This window comes from Electrona antarctica, assembly GCF_951216825.1.
Source record: "Electrona antarctica genome assembly, chromosome: 19".
Classification (NCBI taxonomy): Eukaryota; Metazoa; Chordata; class Actinopteri; order Myctophiformes; family Myctophidae; genus Electrona; species Electrona antarctica.
The window spans coordinates 39,046,977-39,069,800 of record NC_136800.1 but is presented as its reverse complement, the minus strand read 5'-3'; the positions used below and the strand labels follow the sequence as shown (position 1 = coordinate 39,069,800).

The following is a 22,824-nucleotide window of genomic DNA, read 5'->3' as shown; positions in this document are numbered from 1 at the left end:
CTCGAGTGTAATATTGCAATTATACAACAGTTACCCTTAAAACTAAGAAAATCGCTGAAAAAAAATATTTTTTTAATGACAGATCTAGTCACTACGACCACAAATGTCCCAATAAACTAGCTAGCCTAGCCACCGAGTTTGCTAGCGCTCTGGGAGAACAGAGCAGCTGAATTCTTTGTTTTGATTAGGTGGTGAATGGTGCTGGTTTAACCCACGGCTAGAAGGCTGTTTCAACCAATCAGATTGCTTCCTCGAAACGACCTGTGGTATAATTGTCTTTAATTAACCCGTGTTCATATTAATTCATCGTAGTGTATGTGAAAACTATTTAATCTCATTTACATGAAGGTCTTTGTCATGAATATTAATCAGTTATTCAGAATATCTATGTGAATATTTACGTTGCTTTTGGGTTCTCACGTCACCCAAGAATGCTACGAATGGTACATGATAGAAATGTAGGACTAAAATGATCGGCCTATACGTGGGTCATGTACGAGAGGCAGGCTGGGCATTGTGTGCATGAGGCACTTGGAGCTGGAGGCGAGCAACCTTACAGTAGTCAGGCAGCCGGGGTTATGGGGTGGGACATTTGGTATATAGTCTTTCTAATAGGCCTATCTCACAGCCCGCTTTTCACGCCCACTTCCGGTAAATAGTGGTGACTTTAACATGAGCATTTACACGTTTTTTTCTCTGGAGAATCTAAGTACATTTTCTAATGTAAAAATATGACAGACCAATATTATTATGAAGCAAACAAGATGGTAAATCAGCTCGAACAGATAGAACAAACCTTACCTTGAGAAAACAAAAGTTGTAGACTTCTTAAATTACCTCTGTTAACATGGAGCGTCTATGGAGTGACGTCACGCTATCACCACTAACCCCGAAAGGGGGCGTATTTAGGGGGGCGGGGAAATTCTGTGAGATAGGCTTATTGGCCTAAAATATTCACTTGCTCACCGGCTGTCACTATTGGGCAATTGTTTTTATAGGGGTTTCTTGTGACCCTACCATTAACATCCTATATGGCAGGCAAAATTGTCAAACTTTCCTTTTGTTTTAAGTACCATGTGACATGGTACTTAAAACTAGGGGGTTTTCATGATTCTGGTTCGACTCCCGATCCCGACGGCCTTTACTGCATGTCTTCCCCCATCTTTCTACCCATTCCCTGTCAGCCTGTCTGTCTGTCCCTACATAAAAAATATAAAATAAAGGCGAAAGCCACAAAAAAAAAACATAAAAAAAAAAATAGTAGATCTACAAGCCCACAAGTAATGTCACTGCGGGGGACACCATTGTACGGAGGTGTATAAATGAGACATTACAAAGAACTGGCTCAGTGCCACAAGTACGCACAGATGACAGAGCACTTGGTCACAGTGAAGAAGTTATACAAGGTACTGTACACTACACATGTCATTTGGCAAATACCTGTACCATATGTTTGCCAGAGCCTGCGGGACAGTGACAGTACATCGTTGTTAGTATTAGTATTCCAGTTAGTATTCCTCCATATTTTAACTTTTTTGTTTTTTTGTAAATTAATTGTCCTACTTGATCATACTATACAGCTTCACACACAAAAAAACAAAGGTAGCAGATCCACAAGCTTGAAACATGGTGCGAAGCCACACGTTTTGAGCTTGTTTGTGCTACTGAAAAGTAGTGGACATGTGAGGTTTCCACGCGACAGAACTATGTAGGTGAAACATAATTTCTTTGTATATTGTTTGGCTACAGTAGTAGCTCTCAAAGTGGGGTCCAGGTAGCCTGGCTAATAAGCCAGACCCAATCAGCCGTTGGCAAAACAAAATTGCCTGCCGGTGGATTACGGTCTGGAGAGGCTCAATTGTACGCCCATTTCCTACACCAGAGAACTGGTGTGGCCAATCGGGACACGGTATGCAATATGGGCGGGCTTTGGTACAGTGACGTTCAATGCTTGAGACCTTTGACTGACAGTAGCTCTAACCAATTGCGTCAAAGAGAAAATGTTTGAACCCGCCCCCCGGGAAACAAGATCCATACACAGCATCTCCAGACTCAAATACCACACGACAGTGTGATTTGAGTCTGGCTTATTAGCCAGGCTAGGGTCCAGGGACCCTCAGGGTTCCTTGAGGGGGTTCTAAATGGACCCTTAGAGGTCTTTAACTCTGAGAACACTCTCAGAGTTTTGTATACTACTCCGAGTCCTTTAAATGAACAAGTTTGAGTGCACCTGGGCTACAGAATTATATTGTAATGCATTGTAAACCCCCCTTGGCAAGGGGCGTTCATTTCTGACATTCTTGCCTGTAACGGAGCGTCTCTGAAACTGGCATGTGCTGTAGTGAGACTGAGACATGGAGACGGGGACAGACAGAGACTTACAGTTGGAGGCCATCGATATTGTCCTTTTCTTTTTGCTGAGGTTTGCGTGATCTGCGCAAAAGGACAGTTAACCCATTTTGGGCGGGAACCCCTTTTGGTGTTTTAAACATTGTTATAATTTAGCTATTGAAAAATAGCAGATCTACAAGCTCATAGCGCGCCACCGAGTGGCGCGCTACGAGCTTGTAGGTCTGCTATTTTTGAAAAATCGTGAAAATATTTATTTCAGAAAACTGGAGGATTTAGAAGGATTTTTTTCAATTTTGAGGTCAGGCCTAAATGGGTCAAATGATAAGGGACAATATCGGTGGCACCCAACTGTATCCTGTGAGACTTGAAAGAACATGCCGATCGCTGCCTCTGAAGGGGCCGTGGCACGGCGGACAAAGGAGACCTTGATGGAAGGAGGGATGTACTAGATCTACTGTTACCTCTCATCTGTGACCACTGAGGGAAGGAATTCATCACATGGCAGAGAGACACCGAGACAGAGCAGCAGCAACCGAGAGAGAGAGAGAGGAGAGGGGGGGGGGGGGGGGGGGGTGGACTGAACTGAAGAGGAAGATAGCAGAATGATAGAGAGGAGAGAGTTGAATTCAGAGAGAAAATAAGCAAGAGACAGAGCAGAATAGATAATAGAAAGTGAAGGAGAGAGCTTACTGTAACTGAGAGAGAGAGAGAGAGAGATTGCATCTATTTCATATTTAATTGTCTCCAAGATTGTTTCTAAGATTGTTTTTACAACTTAATACATTGTTTTTTGTATTGTCCCTGTAAACGTAGCCTACGTTAAGTATGTTTTCTCATGCCATTAAAGCTCCTTTGAATTTAAATTGACAGACAAGACAGACCCCCCTTTTCCCCTCATGTTTCTTTTCCCTTTTTACCTCCATTATGATGAATTCCTGTACTGTTCTTTGTCTATATAGAAGTGTCTATTTGTACGTCTCTAAATGTTTTGATGAATTGAACATGGTGGACCCTGTTGTAAACAAGTGTAATGCTTAATTGGGTCGTCCACTCACAGTTAACAGCCTTTGTATTGAGTTTGTGCTTGAAATGTACTGTAATTCTGCAAACTGTTAATACAATTTTCAATCAATCAATCAAACAAACCGAACAAAGAGAGAGTGAAGAAGAGAGAGAGCATCTCGTGACAGAGAGACAAACAGAACAAAGAGAGAGTGAAGAAGAGAGAGAGCATCTCGTGACAGAGAGACAAACAGAACAAAGAGAGAGTGAAGAAGAGAGAGAGCATCTCGTAACTGAGAGAGAGAAAGGGAGGAAGAGAGACCTATAGTAAAAGGCTCTATTAATACTGAGTATTTCACAGTGTAGTTGTAATAAGAGCAGGAAGCAGCGCTGGTCGTGGTCACAGCTGAATAATAAGGCCCTCTGTGCTTTTCTTTTCTCTGAACTTCACAAGCCTTCAGCCTACTGTAAGTCTTTCCTTCCGGCCGGGGGCCTTGAAAGTGATTTAGAATTAGTTGCACGTGGACGTCTCGTGCAGAAAATAGCCGATGCACAAGCTCACTGCGCGTCGCACTGCGACACGTCGTGAGCTTATAGATCGGCTATTTTCGCCACGAGACACAATGCACAACAACTCATTGCATAAATCAGGCTCTACAACCAGCCACTGTGCATTAGAGAAAAGTAAAGCACTGTAAAACGGAATGTCTTGCGCACGCCCGCCCGCCCGCACACAATGCAAACAACTGCTGGAGGGCACTCAGGGCAGAGAATACGTGTTGCTAATGATCTTATAAACAGTAGAGAGTTTAACCCTGTCAACCACCACCCCGGCTCACTCAAGATTATTATTGCATGTGTGCGTGCGTGCGTGCGTGCCTGCCTGCGTGCGTGCACCAGCCCTAAGTCATGCATGCATTGGTAGATATGATCCGTGGTCAGTTTCCTCATGGCAGGACTTGAGACAGACTGCAGTCAGTCAGGATGTGTTTTCATCTCCCCTGAGTGTCTGACCTGCAGCTGCACTGTAGGCACAAGGCTGATAGCATCACCTTCAGAAAGCACTTTCACTGACAAACAAGTACCTTCCAGCAGCTAGCCAAATCGGATGTTTAGAGTGCGTGTTGTATTACTATACTTGTGAGGGTCAAACGGTTTCACATTCACAAGTATATTAGAATTTGAGAACTAGATACTAGTGAGGAAACTTTTACTGCACGGGGCTCTCAAGAGAAATGGTTGTTATGGTTAAAAGAATACTTGGGGAGTTAGGCTCACAATTAGGAATTAGGTTAGGTCTAGGGGTTGACGTTATGCCAGAATTATAGTATTTAGTTGCACACTGGTGTCGAGCACCAAACATATGTGAGCTTGTAGAACGCCTATTTTTGGCTTCATGGTTAGGGTTCAAAATGGCAAGAATTTGTATAAATGACATTCATAATATCGCTGTCCAGAAATGTTGATGTCTGTCAATTCCACGCCCCCAATTTGGACGTCCGTTAGGTAGGACCATAGGACTGCTCGTTAGGTAGGACCATAGGACTGCTCGTTAGGTAGGACCATAGGACTGCTCGTTAGGTAGGACCATAGGACTGCTCGTTAGGTAGGACCATAGGACTGCTCGTTAGGTAGGACCATAGGACTGCTCGTTAGGTAGGACCATAGGACTGCTCGTTAGGTAGGACCATAGGACTGCTCGTTAGGTAGGACCATAGGACTGCTCGTTAGGTAGGACCATAGGACTGCTCGTTAGGTAGGACCATAGGACTGCTCGTTAGGTAGGACCATAGGACTGCTCGTTAGGTAGGACCATAGGACTGCTCGTTAGGTAGGACCATAGGACTGCTCGTTAGGTAGGACCATAGGACTGCTCGTTAGGTAGGACCATAGGACTGCTCGTTAGGTAGGACCATAGGACTGCTCGTTAGGTAGGACCATAGGACTGCTCGTTAGGTAGGACCATAGGACTGCTCGTTAGGTAGGACCATAGGACTGCTCGTTAGGTAGGACCATAGGACTGCTCGTTAGGTAGGACCATAGGACTGCTCGTTAGGTAGGACCATAGGACTGCTCGTTAGGTAGGACCATAGGACTGCTCGTTAGGTAGGACCATAGGACTGCTCGTTAGGTAGGACCATAGGACTGCTCGTTAGGTAGGACCATAGGACTGCTCGTTAGGTAGGACCATAGGACTGCTCGTTAGGTAGGACCATAGGACTGCCCGTTAGGTAGGACCATAGGACTGCTCGTTAGGTAGGACCATAGGACTGCTCGTTAGGTAGGACCATAGGACTGCTCGTTAGGTAGGACCATAGGACTGCTCGTTAGGTAGGACCATAGGACTGCTCGTTAGGTAGGACCATAGGACTGCTCGTTAGGTAGGACCATAGGACTGCTCGTTAGGTAGGACCATAGGACTGCTCGTTAGGTAGGACCATAGGACTGCTCGGCACTGTGATGCATGTGCGTCGGTCAAATACTTTGGTGTGTGTGTGTATGGCAGTTCCCACAAATGACATCACGCACGCACGCACACACGGCTATTTTCGCCACGAGACACAATGCACAACAACTCATTGCATAAATCAGTCTCTACAACCAGCCACTGTGCATTAGAGAAAAGTATAGCACTGTAAAATGGAATGTCTAGCGCACGCACGCACGGGCGCGCGCGCACACACACACACACACACACACACACACACACACACACACACACACACACACACACACACACACACACACACACACACACACACACACACACACACACACACACACACACACACACACACACACACACACACACACACACACACACACACACACACACACACACACACACACACACACACACACACACACACACAAAATAGGCATTTAGCCCAAATGAACATAACACATATTATAACCCAATAGCATAGTGAAAACCCAATGATGCCCAACCAAGCCAAGCAGAGCAAGCCACCCTGTACCTGAGAGGTTGGTATTAATTGAGGCCAATATTGTAGTATTGTAATTTGTAGCCTATTCGATGTGAGGGCGTTACTAGATGTGAGGGCCGTATAGTGGCCCGAACCTCTAGTAGAAATACAAACGGCAGTGCTTGTGGCATGGTCTCCCTTACATACTGCAAGTTATCTTGAGAGGAATGTTCACCTATTAAGCTGCTAGGCTGCTTGTCTTTCCATTCAAAGATTTAACCACTTAAACCCTATGCACTAAGTTGACCAGAGTCCCCAGGGGTCTACTATACTAAACACTTAAACCCTATGCACTAAGTTGACTACAGTCCCCAGGGGTCTACTATACTAAACTTAAACCCTATGCACTAAGTTGACCACAGTCCCCAGGGGTCTACTATACTAAACTTAAACCCTATGCACTAAGTTGACCACAGTCCCCAGGGGTCTACTATACTAAACTTAAACCCTATGCACTAAGTTGACCACAGTCCCCAGGGGTCTACTATACTAAACTTAAACCCTATGTACTAAGTTGACCACAGTCCCCAGGGGTCTACTATACTAAACTTAAACCCTATGTACTAAGTTGACCACAGTCCCCAGGGGTCTACTATACTAAAACCCTATGCACTAAGTTGACCACAGTCCCCAGGGGTCTACTATACTAAACCCTATGTACTAAGTTGACCACAGTCCCCAGGGGTCTACTATACTAAACTTAAACCCTATGTACTAAGTTGACCACAGTCCCCAGGGGTCTACTATACTAAAACCCTATGCACTAAGTTGACCACAGTCCCCAGGGGTCTACTATACTAAACCCTATGTACTAAGTTGACCACAGTCCCCAGGGGTCTACTATACTAACCCTATGCACTAAGTTGACCACAGTCCCCAGGGGTCTACTATACTAAACCCTATGTACTAAGTTGACCACAGTCCCCAGGGGTCTACTATACTAAACCCTATGCACTAAGTTGACCACAGTCCCCAGGGGTCTACTATACTAAACCCTATGTACTAAGTTGACCACAGTCCCCAGGGGTCTACTATACTAACCCTATGCACTAAGTTGACCACAGTCCCCAGGGGTCTACTATACTAAACCCTATGTACTAAGTTGACCACAGTCCCCAGGGGTCTACTATACTAACCCCTATGTACTAAGTTGACCACAGTCCCCAGGGGTCTACTATACTAAACCCTATGTACTAAGTAGACCACAGTCCCCAGGGGTCTACTATACTAAACCCTATGTACTAAGTTGACCACAGTCCCCAGGGGTCTACTATACTAAACCCTATGTACTAAGTTGACCACAGTCCCCAGGGGTCTACTATACTAAACCCTATGTACTAAGTTGACCACAGTCTCCAGGGGTCTACTATACTAAACCCTATGTACTAAGTTGACCACAGTCCCCAGGGGTCTACTATACTACACCCTATGTACTAAGTTGACCACAGTCCCCAGGGGTCTACTATACTAAACCCTATGTACTAAGTTGACCACAGTCCCCAGGGGTCTACTATACTAACCCCTATGTACTAAGTTGACCACAGTCCCCAGGGGTCTACTATACTAAACCCTATGTACTAAGTAGACCACAGTCCCCAGGGGTCTACTATACTAAACCCTATGTACTAAGTTGACCACAGTCCCCAGGGGTCTACTATACTAACCCTATGCACTAAGTTGACCACAGTCCCCAGGGGTCTACTATACTAAACGCTGCTTTCCCTGATTCCCTGGCCTCTACACACCAAAGCTCTTCACTGAAAATGCTTAAATCTCAAAATCATCTTAAATCTGAGGCTTTTTTCTGGTACACTATTTAGATAGTCTTGAGAAAGAATGCTGCTATTTGTCCCAAAGTAACTACAAAAGATTGCTGCTTATCTGTTATACCTGTAGTATATAACATATAATGATGTAATGTGACGTAGCTCTGTTTACACAATGCTGTACCCCCTCCAACTGTATCCTTCCCCCTTTTCTACTGTTTTTATTACATTTTGACACATGCTTTGGCAATGTAATGTTTTCTCATGCCAAGGATGCTCATTTGAATTGAATTGACTATGCTGAATGTATGTATTTATTCATTGTTTTACTAGTGATGATCCATCAAATCTTTGTTGAGCTATAGTCACATTTGGGGTTCTGTCCTGAACCAGGATGGTCTTATTGAGACGTGTGACACGGAGTGTGAGTTGCACCTAAACTGAGGACTTGGCTGATGTCATGTATTTGCCTGAGCTGAAAATGGATTCTGGAGTGCTTTTCCCTGCTGTGGGGTTTTGGGGGCCAAGAGTTCAGCTGGTCTTAAGTAAATATTGATGTCTGCCTGGCCCACACTTTCACTACAGCCAGATTACACACATTTCACTTTTATTATAGAAGCTGGGAAGGACTCTGGCCAAGAATCAGTCCCACCAGGAATCATATCCAAAAGAAAACATCAGTATTCTGAGAACCTACCAGAAATGAAACCCAATTGGGGCCCTAACTCATAGTTAAAACATTATACTAAATGTCTCCTCTGAATACTGAGATTACAGAAAGGAATAGATCCAAAAAAATAACGGTCAAATAACGGCACAAAAGGTCAAATACAATGATTGTGCTGTATGTCACACTACACAGACACTGTAAAATCCACAGTGTTAAACACTTGTCTTAAACCCTCTAGACTTAGTAAACTGGACCTGAGATGGGAAGAATCTCAGGTGTGCTGTTGCATCCTACTGACTCATCTGCCAGTGAGGAGCCCCCACCGGGAGGACGTAGAGCATCCTTCCATCATGATTCCTACTCCTCCCGGGGTTCTGCCCAACACTCCCTTCTAACAGATGCCACCCCAGCCCTTAGGAATACATGCAATGACAATGATCACCCTACCTGCCCGCCCGTGCCCAGCTTCCCTCCACTGAACACGGGCGTACGCTCGACAAAGCAGACAGTGGGCAGGCACTTTGCCACTGTGCCACCCGAACGTAAAAATAGCCGATCTACAAGCTCTCTGCGTGTCGCAACGATACATGTTGTGACTCGGTAGATCTGCTATTTTTGCCTAATGCAGCACCCCCAGAATATGGATGCTGGGGTTCAAGTGGTTCATTTACAAAAATAAAGGTTCCTGTGTGGGAATGTTGCACCCAACAACATTACATCCTGTGAGAAGCAGCATGCGTGAAAAATCACATTGCTAATAGTGGTCCTCAAAGCGGGGGGCAGGGACCCCCAGGGTTCCTTGTGGGGGCTCTAAATGGAGCGGCCTTTACAGGTCTGTAACTCTGAGAGCGTACAAATGCATACTGGGGGTCCTTGAAATTTTAAGCCATTGAGACCGGGAAAGCTCTGTGTGTCGTTATATTAGTTCATATGGCATTTTAACCACATTGTATTCTTTGGTGTTTGGTTATTAAAGAAAAAAAAACGCTATTTCCGTGCTCAGACCCAGCCAGCCAGCCAGGGACACGCATTGCTGTTCATTGGAGTGGCTGCACCACTAAAAAATAGCAAAAAGCTCATAGCACATCACTTCACTTGACCTTGTAGATCTGCTATTTTAATCTTAATTTTAATCTTTATGATTTTGGCAAATATTTGAATATATATATCTCTGCTGTTGGGAAAAAACACCTTACTCCAAAATGAAAAATACACATTTTTCAGGAAATTTAGAAAACCTTATATTGCTGCCTCATCAAAGTTGGTGGTGTGAATTTATATATTGTCAGTTACTTGCATGAGGAGAGAGGTGGTGGACTTACAGTTTGTGGGTCCAATGGAGTTAAGAGGTTTTGTCCTTTCATTAATTCAATATTGTTTTAACCAAAACACAGATGTAAAGGGTGTCCAATAGCACTGATTTATGAAAACAAATAAAACAATCTAAAAAATGGAGTAAGGTGGTTTCCTCCCGACAGCAACGATTTTGAAAGGAAACATTTTTAACTAAAATCTTTGTCCCTGGAACAAAATACTTTGAGACGGGGGTCGGCGCCCAAATACAAATAATTGTGGGGGTCCTTCCTTGACATGAAAAGGTGTTGACTGCACTACTGATATATTAGCAACATACAAATCTGCCTCTGGTCTTATGAATGGTTTTAAAACACTTTGAGGAAGCACGTGAAGCGTCTTACCTCAGCGTGCACCTCTGTGTACATGTCAACCAGGCTGTCTCCCAGCACCTGGCTGATCTCTGGCAGCTCCAGCTGGGGAACATGCTCCACTATGAGGCTCCACACCGACGGAGGAGAGCCACCCCACTGCCTCTCCATGAGGACCTGTGTGTGTGTCCAATGAACACAATCATTACCAGAAAGGGAGTAATGTTTATAGGGCCAATTACATTTTGTATAATAAAAAATAACGTTAAGGCGTCTGAGACAATTTAAGCCTACATGCTCAAGTAACTATTGATTAGATTGCTGCATCTCTTTACCAGCCTGTTTTGTTACACTAATAAGTTGCACAATATGTTCTTTCACAGCTGTATGTAATTAGGCATAGCCTACAATGCTGATCAGCCACACTCCTGCAAGTGCTGCAACTCAAGCAAGCTTGGCTACATTCAATTTCAAACAGTGCAAATATTCCAACATAAAACGTTAATGAGCCTCCACACAGAATGTATTGTTGAAAGGCTAAAGCAGTTGAGACTGGGTGGGTCGCGTCTCTGTTCGTGTTATTGTACGACGTCTTCAGACTGTGTTAGTATTAAACAAAAAAGGGACAGCTCACCTTGTTGCTTCCTTGTTCAGTGTAAACATTCCGGTTGCCAAGGAGTAAACATCGCGAGATCATGCGAGCTATAGGCTATTTAACATAGAACATTTAACATAGAAAACAAGGTGTTATTTACAAATGTATATTAAAACGTGCCTTGTTCACCCCCCCCCTAAAGTGTACGATGTTCAAACTTTGTACATAGTTTTAGTCACTTAAGTCCCCCTTTACACTTTACAGTATAATATTATGATTTATGAATCTTGACTTAGGCTATAGCAAATACTTAATTTTCCTTGTTTAATTGTATTTCAAAATAATAAAAGTGTTTCCGATGCATTTCTTTCTATTTGGGATAATTGTGGATGCAGTACATCAAACCGTATTGATTGATTGATTGATTGATTGAAATATGTATTAACAGTTTGCAGAATTACAGTACAGGCTGTTAACTGTGAGTGGACGACCCAATTAAGCATTACACTTGTTTACAAGAGGGTCCACCATGTTCAATTCATCAAAACATTTAGAGACGTACAAATAGACACTTCTATATAGACAAACAGAACAGGAATCTGAGCTGAGATCTGCATGTAATGAGATGCAAAGTCCCATAGAGGCAGGCAGGCAGTGAGTAGAGTGAATAACGCTCCCTCTCTGCATGCTTTCTGTCACGGCTCTGTGTGGAAGATACAAGATTGGACGCAGCCTCACAAGGCTACAGTTGAAGGATAAAATGCCAAGGAGTTTACAATCTGTAACAATGTAACAAACTACACAAAATATCATATATATTTTTTTCTTTTACAAGACTACAACGGAATCTCTCCAGCGGGGTCTCACTATATTCAACTTTTTGTATGTTTTTGACAGTTTGGAACATCATCATGGGTAAACTTTCACAGAAGGGGAGCCTTATTTTCTCCGGGCTGCTGCTGCTGTGCGCTTCGCTCGGCTGTGCGTTCTCCGTGGCCGGCCAGCCGGAGAGCACCTGCGAGGCCAACGACAGTGTCTATTACGTGGGGGAATGGTACTTTCTGGACTCGGACCACTGCACGCAGTGCGAGTGCACCAGGGAGGGCTCGGCCTGTGCGCGGACCGAGTGCACCTCTCTGCCGGCGGCGTGCATCCACGTCAGCCACTACCCCACCGACTGCTGCCCGCGCTGCGAGAAGATCGGCTGCGAGTACCGCGGAGAGGTGTACGACCTGGGGCAAAACTTCCAGGTAATGTCTGGTTGGGTTGGCAGCAGCACTGAGTTGACCGGAGAGAGCATCTTGTTTTAGGCAGGCGCTTGGAATTGGATTTTTGACATGGACTTGAGATTGACTGCTCACTGCTGTGCGGAGGACTATCATTGAGAAAAAAAGTAGAGATCTCTTTGAAAATAACCCCCAGTGTCTGTTTGTTTGATTGATTGATTGATTGATTGAAGTATTTATTAACAGTTTGGAGAATTAGCCTACATTTCAAGCACAACTCAATACAAAACTTAACTTAACTTGACGACACCATGCATTACACTTGTTTGCAATAGGGTCCAGTGTCCACCATGTTCAATTCATCATAACATTTATAGACGTACGTAGTTTCTTTCTGATTGGGGGGGGGGGGGGGGGGGGGGTATTTTTTTCTCAGTGTTATTGGGCTGAACAATTCAAGTCCTATACATTGTCCTGTGGGCTGTGGCAGTGTAGTGTACAATAAGTCAATTTGGAACATGCTGTTTTTTTCTTTCCCACTTGATTTTGGTTTGGTTAAGAATGTCTAAATGGCGCCTCCTTGTGGAATAGGCCTGGTACTGTATGGTGCTGTGAGTGAGGCATCAACAAAAACACAAAAGTATCAGCCTTCATCACAAAGGGTTCATAAATATGGGTTATATGCCATACACACCATTTACTGATATCTCTGTAAATATTGTCTTGTATTGGACCTCTCTCTTTCTCTACCTGTCTCTGTTTTAATTTGTTTGTGTGCGTGTGTGCGTGTGTGTGTGTGTGTGTGTGTGTGTGTGTGCGTGTGTGTTCACAACATGCAGCCGTCAGAGTGTGAACAGTGCAGTTGTGACAGTGATGGCATTGCCCGCTGTCTAGTAGCAGACTGTGCCCCTCCACCATGTGTCAACCCTATCTACCAGCCTGGCAAATGCTGCCCTGAGTGCAAGGATGGTAGGTTGTTTGATTTAATACTTTATTAGCAGGTTTGTTAACAGTACAGGTAGTACAGTCAGATGTTATGCTAAAAGGTTAACACAAAAATCCCCAGGGCATCTTTTGTTTCCATCCTGGTCCATAAAGTGGGATAGGGTGTATATTTTTGTAGATGGCATAGCTTACTAATAATTAAAGATGGAGTGCCATGACCTTTTCCCTCCCTAAAACGACTAGGTAGGCCTACTATGATTATACTAGGAGGAAGATTATTTTTGTACAGAGAGTGTTAAAATTATATGTTTATGTGGCCACACCTACCAGTCCATTAAGTATGCGTGAATCTATTTTGCATCAGAGATGGACATGGTAACGCCCCGCCTGCCTCCGATTGGCCTATTATAACCAGACCTGGGGGTCTATTAGAGTAATGTTAACTCCATAGACACCTACAAAACAGGAAAAAGTACAAAAATCATGGCACTCCATCTTTAATATCAGGACTTGGTAAATGTGCCACTAGTAAAATCACGCTAATAATGAATTACTGTATGTTCATGCGTGCCTGCTTGGCTATATGTGTGTGTATCGTGTTGTGTATACATGCATATGTAGCCTGTATCCAGGCTTAAAGGAGCATTCAGTGATTTGGGTGATTTGGGAAAAAAACCCGGTCCACCCGGTAACAAGATGTGCACATGCACACGCTCTACAGTGGGGGAAGTACAACAGACCAACAGCACGTGCACCAAGGCCCGCCCCACTCGATCATGATTGGAGGAAGGCCCCTCTCATCCTGATTGGATGAAGGCTTTGCCACCCAAAGCCCAAACCGAAACTAGGGTTTTTTGACCCCAGGGGTTAACTGGGGACAGGGAGGAACTCCTTATATGGTCAGCGCACTTTATAGTAGGGAGGATTATCCAAAAAATAAGTGATATTTGAAAAGTGAAATCGTGTGCACTGTTTCCCATCCAGGCCCTAACTGCTACGTGGACGCGTCCCACAGCAGAGTGATTCCTGCCGGTGAGTCCGTGTGGGTGGACTCCTGCACCAAATGTCGGTGCCACGATGGCCAGGATGCAGGCTACTGGGAGGGGAACCGCGTGGCCACCTGTGCCCGCCTCAAAAACTGTACCCCCGAAGAACCGTCGGTCCAACAGAACTAAAGACCATATCGTTGCTGTCAGGCCGAAATCGCTTAAAATTTAAGTGATTCAAAAAAATTAAAAAATGTTTGAATATTTAAGCCTTAAATATTCAAACATTTTTGAATTTTGTTTGTTTGTTTGTTTGTAAATGAACGCCCTACTTTATCATTCTACAGCATCACACAGAAATAGCAGATCTACAACCTTGACATTTTGAGCTTGTAGATCTGCTACATTTGCTATTTTTTTATTTGAATCCTGTAAAGTTTCCAATCCGACAGACGATAAGATCCTTAAGTGTATAAGGGCCGTTCACACTGAGCACGATAATTAGAACTATAAAAATCACTAACTGAAATGGATGACAGAGTCCACGCCACAACTATAGCGACAATGATAGAGTACATTTATAAATTATAGAAACATTGACAGCCAATCAAAATGCATCAGAAGGACATTTTGGATGAATTCAGTCTCACCCTCAGAAAGCTTTGTTATTAACGGAGTTGAGGAGACGATTTTGAATACCTAATGCTAGCTGACATTACCATCAGACATTACCATCAGGCAGTTTACAACTGTCTTTCCTTCTAATAATTTATAATCAGAGTCAAATTATCCATTATCTGTTGGGTGGAAAAAACCTCATTATGTCCAAAACAGTTACTTTTCACGATTCAAATTCAAAAATAGCAAAAGTAGCAGCAGATCTACAAGCTCAAAATGTGTCGACCAGTGGACTCAGTGTCGAACTGAGTGGTGCAACAGCACTACACATTTATTGTTATAGTTACTGTACATTAGTGATGTCAGTGATGTCACATACTAACCATAGCAACCATGCTCACCCCTACAGGCACAAACACACACAGGTACTAACAAAGCCAGTTGTTGGAGTGGTTTGCACCACTCAAAAAAACCCGACAATGCAGTGCCTTGTTTTCAAGTGTGATCAAGTAGGCCTAGTAGGGCATTCATTTAGGGGGGGGGGGGGGGAGGAGGGGGAGGGCACAGCATATGGAGATAAGAGGTTTCTGCCTGACAGCAACAATATAATAACCTATTGCAAGCGCCTTTCAGCACCACAGATCTCTCTCTTCCCCACTCTGACACAGCTGGGATGCACAGAGGGTTCTTGTTGCCACAGAACCAGTTCATCAGTGTGAGCTGTGGACGGACGCTCACATAATCATCTTTATAATTATCGTTATAGTTATAGTGTTTGGCACCTGACGATAACTATAAAGATTACAGTTTTCAAAATTGTTCCAACTCAAGTGACGGATGACAATGGTGAACGATATAGTTATCGGTGAATCGATGTTGTTAGTGATTGTTTTAGTCATTGTGTTTGGACTGAACGACCCTTAATACCAGCCTGGAGAGATGTGTATTCAAATCACCACAGATGGATGTCTCCCCTGGAGGGATGTCATCAACATAGATGCATGCAAGATCAGGGGAATCCACTCTTTTTTAAGACTTGTGAAAATAGGGAGTTTAACCATTTTTTGCATTCAAAAGTGTGACTTTAACCAGAAAGAGGGGGGCTTTAACCACTTAAAACCTATATACTTTGTTGACCAGGGTTATTGCCCCCTCCTTTTTTTCCCTCTACATACCAAATCTCTTTGGGATGATCTATGTTGAATAGCAGCTCTTGATCTGCTATTTTCTGCGTATATTGACCTATTATAACTTGCCCAGAATAGGGATGCCAGTGTGGTCAAGATTATATTCCATAAGAAAGTCGGGACAAAAAAAGATCTTGATACCAGATGCTACTGGCTAACGTTAATGATTGACTAAGGACTTGTTCCAATTCTCTGAATAGACTACCAGTATAACATTTTTGACAATTATGTTTCATCGCTGACAGGCACAGTGTAATCTGTTACTATTACAAGAAGCTCTGATATTGGAACATCCGTAATTGTGTCAAACGGGGGGCATTTAAATACAAATCTGGGCATTTTAGAGAACAGGGGCATTAAGTATTTTCAGCATGAAAAGCATGGGGCTTCTACTGTATGTCCCAGCATGCATCTACCTCGAAATAATAAGTCCCATCCCTCCCAAACAAACAAAAATAAAATAAAGTTAATACTGTATCTGTAAGACGCCAAGAAGTCAGTCATTCACAATAACCTCACAAACCCACAATCACATTGACCTGAATTGTCAATCCAAAGACAACCCTCAATGTAGTGGAACTTACCAGCCATTCTCCTGACAAAACCCACCACCATCTAACAGAACTGAGAAGTCCTGGAGAATTCTTGGGCCATGTTTGGCGGTGGCCTTCTCTAAACACGTTTCCTCTCCCCGTCCAAAGTAGCTTTTTAAAAAGCGTCCAAGAAAAGCTAGAGCACGCCATATCTGGTTGTCATCAAACTACTCACAATGTTGGCTGAACGACAAGGACCCATTTATACCCTGATGTACAGTTGGAGGCCATCGATATTGTCCTTTTCTTTTTGCTGAGGTTTGCGTGATCTGCGCAAAAGGACAGTTAACCCATTTTGGGCGGGAACCCCTTTTGGTGTTTTAAACATTATGTTATAATTTAGCTATTGAAAAATAGCAGATCTACAAGCTCATAGCGCGCCACCGAGTGGCGCGCTACGAGCTTGTAGGTCTGCTATTTTTGAAAAATCGTGAAAATATTTAGGATTTAGAAGGATTTTTTAAAATCAGGCCTAAATGGGTCAAATGATAAGGGACAATATCGGTGGCACCCAACTGTATAGTCATACGTGTATGATGGAGTATAAATTAGCCATTAGTTACTCTTATTTTCAGACCTCTGCTCACCAAGCAGATGAAGTAGCGCTCGATACCCTTGGGATTACTTCTGGGATCGTTTGTGATACAGAAGTTCTATAGGTTCTTAGGAATGAACTTGTCATAGATTGATGCATCTCTAAAGGTATGCACAAAATATGATGCAATGTAGGACAGGACATGGCTTGGGAAAGCAATAAGTTTGTTATATTATATGTTGTATACAACTGTAATATGTTACATAGTTTGCATAATAAATAAACCATAATAAAATGGTATGACTGTGCAATGCAGTAGTAGCGTGTTTTATCAAATGCTCATATTCATTTATATTGGGATATAGAGACGCCAGTTGTGTTGTTGACATACTGTACTGAGCTATTTACTGCTGGAAGATACTGTTTGATACGGTATTATTTAGTTCATTTGTATGTATTCTTTGATATACAGTACGACACCTGCCATCACCATCACTCAAAATGTACAGAAGTTAGATTAAAGAACGTTCCATGTCCATTATCTATCAGCCATGCCAATTACCTCCTCTTGTCTCTACCTTGTGTGAACTGAGTTGCATTTTTATTCTAAAGGAATAAGCTGTTTTCGCCCCTCCACTCGGAGGAGAGGCAGGTCTGATTTCCCTCTAGATTGCTTCTGTTGGCAGTTTGAGGCCATCGTTCTACATCAAAACAATAAACAATAAGGAATGAAAACGAGTTAGAAAAGGAAAGAGAGCATCTGAAAGCATTAAAAAAAAAACATTGAATCGTAAGACTGATAACAAGTACTATGTTATTGAATCTTTAAAACATATTCGTCTCTGTCGGGTGGAAACCTCATAAGTCCAAGACCGTTACTTTTCAGGATTCAAATTCAAAAACAGCAAAAGTAGCAGATCGACAAGATCAAAACGTGTCGCTTCGCGCTACGCTTAGGGATGTCAAACTCAAATACACAGTGGGCCAAAATAAAGAAATCGGTCGAGATCGAGGGCCGGACTATGTTTCAACACACGGGCACCGCGGTCATGAGGACGTCCCAGGTAAACAGCAAAAAAGTAAATGCATTTAAAACTGAAAACGCATTATTATTAAGCTCAGTTTCCTGTTCTATGATCCTCACCAAGCACTGCTTTCATAGTATGTGATATGTGCCAATGCACTCGCAGTGCATTGTGGGACTTGTAGTATTATGGTGGTCCGTGCAATATACCAGAGGGCCAGTTCTAATACTAATTAAATATCATCCCGCGGGCCAAGATAATTCACTCACAGGCCTGATTTGGCCCCCGGGCCTTGAGTTTGACATACCTTAGAGCGTGCAGATCTGATACTTTTGATACTTTTGTGGGACGAAGTAGTATGATCAAGTAGGGTGTTGATTTACAAAAAAAACATTAACGTTAAAACATGGAGATAAGAGGTTTCTGCCCAACAATATCCGATGGAGTTGGCTGTCTCTCCAATATCCTCTTCCACTGTCCCCACTGGCTGACCCCACCAATATCCTCTTCCACTGTCCCCACTGGCTGACCCCACCAATTAAAATGAAACAGCTCTGTCCTCCCTATACTGTAGCACACACATTAAAACAATGAAAGGCCATTATTCATAGACAGTAGAAACCCAGGGGAGGCCAGCATTTCTTTATTCACGAACTAGGCGGGAGTCCCAGCCCCCCTGTCATCTTAGTAGGAGCAATTACCACATTAGTTCTGACAAAACAACGTTACAATAGCCTATTTTCAGTTCTTGCCACGTCAAAAATGACCTTTTTATTTTATTTTGTATTTAATAATTTACTAGAAAGTGTTGTAGCCTAGATTGTCTCTAAACCTGTTTGTATACAGTACACGTGGAGGCAAGCATGTATTGTAAATGCACAATTTACATTCATGACGTGCATCATGTGTATTTATCATTGCATGACATTTATGCCTTAACCGCTTCGATACTTCGGACAGCTATACTCGTCATGATAAATTAATTTTGCGCTGATTACACATGACGAGCAGGGTCGTCGTAAGGCGTTTAATATCGCTGTAACATTGCCTCGCTGTTTCTCCTTCATTGAATCGCTCCGGTTGCTATGACCCTCCCGCACTGCAAAACACCGCACACGCAATATCCATTAGCCTCTGTTTTAGGCCGTGTCTTTGAAGGCTTTTTTCTCGGAAACTAAAGCGCTGTCCGTGGTGTTGAACAGATCGGCGATGTTCGGAGGTCTTCTCTGATTATCTGGCAGCGGTGGCCGAACGGTTTGCGGAGCGGTCTTGATACCGGAAGGTCGCCAGTTCGTATCCCCGGACCGGCACGTTAAAATTACCACCGCTGAAGTGCCCTTGAGCAAGGCATTGAACCACTACCATGAAATGTTCTATGAGCAGATACTTGTAAACAAGTATCTGATGCTTAGTCCAGTTACCCTGGGTAAATATAGTAACTTTGCTTTTGCTTTTAGCGCTGTCTAGAGATAGTATGGATATCATTTTAGCTCGGGGCATTAACGATAATACTTTAGCATTCAAGATGGAAGCCAAAACCGGACACGAGTCATAGTGGAATAGCCTGAAATCAGCAGGCTGCACTCATTGTGTTAATAGAATCTCCACAAAACTAAACAAATACTACACTTGTACCACAATAACTTGCAAAAGGTCCGTGTGGGTTGTTATGGCAACAGCAGAGCAGAGAGACCCAGAGGCAGAGGTCATCGACTGACCCTGGGATCAATTCTAACTGTATAGTTGCAATTCCACCTCTCACCAAGCATCTATTTATCAACTCAATGTTATGTAACCTTAGAGCAGCGGTTCTAGAGCTCTCCTGAAACAGGGCCCATGTGAAAATCTCCAAAGTGTTGGTGTTCACCCATCTGACCCGTGTTAAGTGGTCAGCATTGATGCTCATACATTTATACATTTGCCAGAGTACAATTTTTTAATACAGGCCTTTTACTTGTAACAGAGCATTTTTATATTGTGACATTGCTACTATTACTTAAAGGACAACTTTAGTTTTTTTCAACCAAGGTTCATGTTTTAGGTTGTTATTAGAGAAAGTATAAGATGAGTGTTTTTTCTTCATTTGCTGCTTTCTTTCGTTTTAGGGGTTTTAGCGGGTTTTGACAGGGGGCGGGGGCATTCGAGCATGGGGCTAAATATGTATTTCTTTATATTTATTTTTGTATTATTTACTATAGTCCTAATATACCCCAGGAAATTACATCTGGCCACAGAAGATCACAGGATCTACTGAATGTAGCCTACTGGGGGGAAGCCACACTGTGTGTTATAGGCTCAATATGCAGTTTGACACATTCAGTAGATCTCGTGATCTTTTGTGGCCAGATGTAATTTCTTGGGGTTTAGTAGGACTAGAGTAAATAATAAAAAAATAAATCGCTCTAAAATTTTGTAAAAAAATACATATTTAGCCCCATGCTCGAATGCCCCCGCCCCCCTGTCAAAAAACGCTAAAATCCCTAAAACGAAAGAAAGCAGCAAATGAAGAAAAATTAACACTCATCTTTTACTTTCTCTAATAACAACCTAAAACATGAACCTTGGTTGAAAAAAAACTAAAGTTGTCCTTTAAACAAACCCCAGCATCTTAATTGTGGGGACGTGCGTGCGTGCGTGCGTGCACGGGCACACACCCTCCACGTCTGTAGTCTCCATCTCACGTTGTCTCTGTTCATCCTCTCGCTGTATCAATGTTTCTTTTGCTCTGATAGCGTGTGCAAAGTGTTTGCCTCAAAGACGCATCAAAGACGCCTCGACAAACGGGAAACGTGAGAGACAATTCTGCTGTAACCTTTTTTCCACATCAAAAGAAGACATGCTGTAGTATTTTCCATGTGTATAAAGCACCTTATTATCTGTCAAATAAGGTTTGACAGGCTAATATAATCTGGCAAGAGAGGGGGGTGGGGTTTGGGGGGGGGGGGGGGGGGGGGGGATTTGACAATTTCACATCATACCCAGACAATGAAAAAGATAGTTGGTGAATTTGTGAATAGATATGTCCAATAAACCTGTATAACAGCGTGGAACGTACAAAGGGCAGCGGAGACGCACATACCAGTGTAGAAGGTCCTATATATTGACAAAAGGAATAAAGTATTTGAGCATCTCGGATGTTCAGTACGCGGGGGACTAACGCCTCGATGCCAAGTGCATCGAAGCACTTGACAGTCACAAGTATGACTCTGACTCTGATGAAGATTCACTTGACATCAAAACGTTAGTCACCTGTAAACTAAAGACTGATTTATACTTTATACTTTATACGCTGGCCGGCGCTGCATGCCATAAATAGCAGATATACACACTCACAATGCACCATATTTGTTATGCACATACGCTTGTAGATCTGCAATTTACTCCAGCACACAACTAAGCAGGCATGTGATCATCCTTGAAAAGAGGATGAGAGAAAACACAGTATTGTAAAAATAATAATAAAGAAGAAAATACTGAATTTGAAATAGAAATAGGATAAAGAAACATTTAAAACAAGATTTGAATCGTATCGTGAGTTGAGTGAATCTTTACATGCCTACATGTATAACTAAGTATAAGCTTTACTTTAGCACCAAAGGCATTTAATCGCCCGAGATGCTCTAGTGTTTCATTCCTTTTGTCTGCTGAAGTGTCCCGCTATACTGTGGGGCACTGGACCTGTCGCTAACTGTTTGACACGCCCACGCGGTGCTACGCCCTTTGTTCCTATATTGACCTCTGCCCCTACAGCGTCACCTACAGTGTCACCTCACCTCCATCCAAATGAAGATAAAGTGTGAGTGAACGTGACAGCAGCATGGTGCATTCAGCACACCGGAGAACAACACAATAGTGTGCTGTTATCGACTCGCAGACAGACAGGAGTCCTATATGAAAAAGGGAATGTATTCAATGGAGACATACAGTAACTGTACTGAATTGCACATGATGCATTGTCACCGTCACTCCGCCGCCTCCGCAAACGTCGATATCCATTTTGTCATCCAAGGACGTGGGGTCTGGGGACCACTAAGCCTGTAACTCTGAGAGTTCAGTGTACATAACAGAAACCATTGGACTTCCAGGCTTTACCAAAGGAAAGTCTCGCTGTAAATGACTGGAAACAGACTAAACCCAAAATGGAATACCAGATGCAGAATTCCAACAATTGTCCCCACAAAATGTTTGGCGGTCAGGGTCAGGATTTTTGTCAGAAGCTTAACCGCTTGGCATACCGATTTCATATACTGTATGTAGTGCAGTATATTATGGGGGGACTTCGGTCAACATGGGTTTGTAGTTATGCTGCAGTACATATTGTTGCTGTCAGGCAGAAACCTCTTATCTCCAAATGTTACCTCTTTGAGGGTTTTTTCTGTAAATGAACGCCCTACTTGATCATACTACAGCCTCACACAAACGCATCAAAAGTAGCAGATCTGTGTGGAGTTTGCATGTTCTCCCCGTGTCCCCTGGGTAGGTACCCTCACATGTTCTCCCCGTGTCCCCTGGGTAGGTACCCTCACATGTTCTCCCCGTGTCCCCTAGGGTAGGTACCCTCACAAAAAACATGCAGTAATCCTGGTCTCTAAACTGCCTCCCCCTGGCCAGCCGGGGTGCCTGATGGAGGGGAAAGGAACTGGTTGGAATAACGTGTTCCTTCCACGCACTAC

The 22,824-nt window shown here is 43.3% G+C and overlaps 2 protein-coding genes across 6 annotated transcripts in view; one reads left to right on the top strand and one right to left on the bottom strand.

Moving 5' to 3' along the window:
* ccdc24 (coiled-coil domain containing 24) overlaps positions 1-11,143 on the bottom strand; it is a 56,678-nt gene extending 45,535 nt beyond the window's left edge. For 3 of the 4 annotated variants that reach the window (XR_013788382.1, XM_079488694.1, XM_079488693.1), the window contains exons 1-2: positions 11,076-11,143; positions 10,475-10,618 (exon numbers count right to left, since the gene is read on the bottom strand). Coding sequence is in view for 3 of the 4 variants with exons in the window: in XM_079488694.1 (XP_079344820.1) it covers positions 10,475-10,618; positions 11,076-11,138 (207 nt within the window). In the remaining variant the exon portion in view is untranslated. Of the gene's footprint in view, positions 1-10,474; positions 10,619-10,849; positions 10,904-11,075 lie in introns of those variants that run through there. The other variant, XM_079488695.1, reaches the window with a different exon arrangement.
* On the top strand, positions 10,626-15,079 carry LOC306912454 (von Willebrand factor C domain-containing protein 2-like). Of its 2 annotated transcripts, XM_079488698.1 has the most exons (4): positions 10,626-10,743; positions 11,934-12,286; positions 13,102-13,231; positions 14,192-15,079. In XM_079488698.1, exons 2-4 carry the CDS (start codon positions 11,948-11,950, stop codon positions 14,380-14,382), a joined length of 660 nt encoding a protein of 219 aa, XP_079344824.1. In that variant the 5' UTR covers positions 10,626-10,743; positions 11,934-11,947; the 3' UTR covers positions 14,383-15,079. The 2 variants fall into 2 exon arrangements, with proteins under 2 accessions (XP_079344824.1, XP_079344823.1); XM_079488697.1 differs by lacking the exon at positions 10,626-10,743 and having other exon boundaries at positions 11,741-12,286.
* Positions 15,080-22,824: the final 7,745 nt, after the last annotated feature.

What these genes read in the sequence shown, in the direction of transcription:
- LOC306912454 (XM_079488697.1), top strand. Translation starts at nt 11,921, where the DNA reads ATGTTTTTGACAGTTTGGAACATCATCATGGGTAAACTTTCACAGAAG. An exon ending in ACCTGGGGCAAAACTTCCAG is followed by an intron (nt 12,287 to 13,101) that starts GTAATGTCTGGT and finishes CACAACATGCAG; the next exon opens with CCGTCAGAGTGTGAACAGTG. An exon ending in CTGCCCTGAGTGCAAGGATG is followed by an intron (nt 13,232 to 14,191) that starts GTAGGTTGTTTG and finishes TTTCCCATCCAG; the next exon opens with GCCCTAACTGCTACGTGGAC.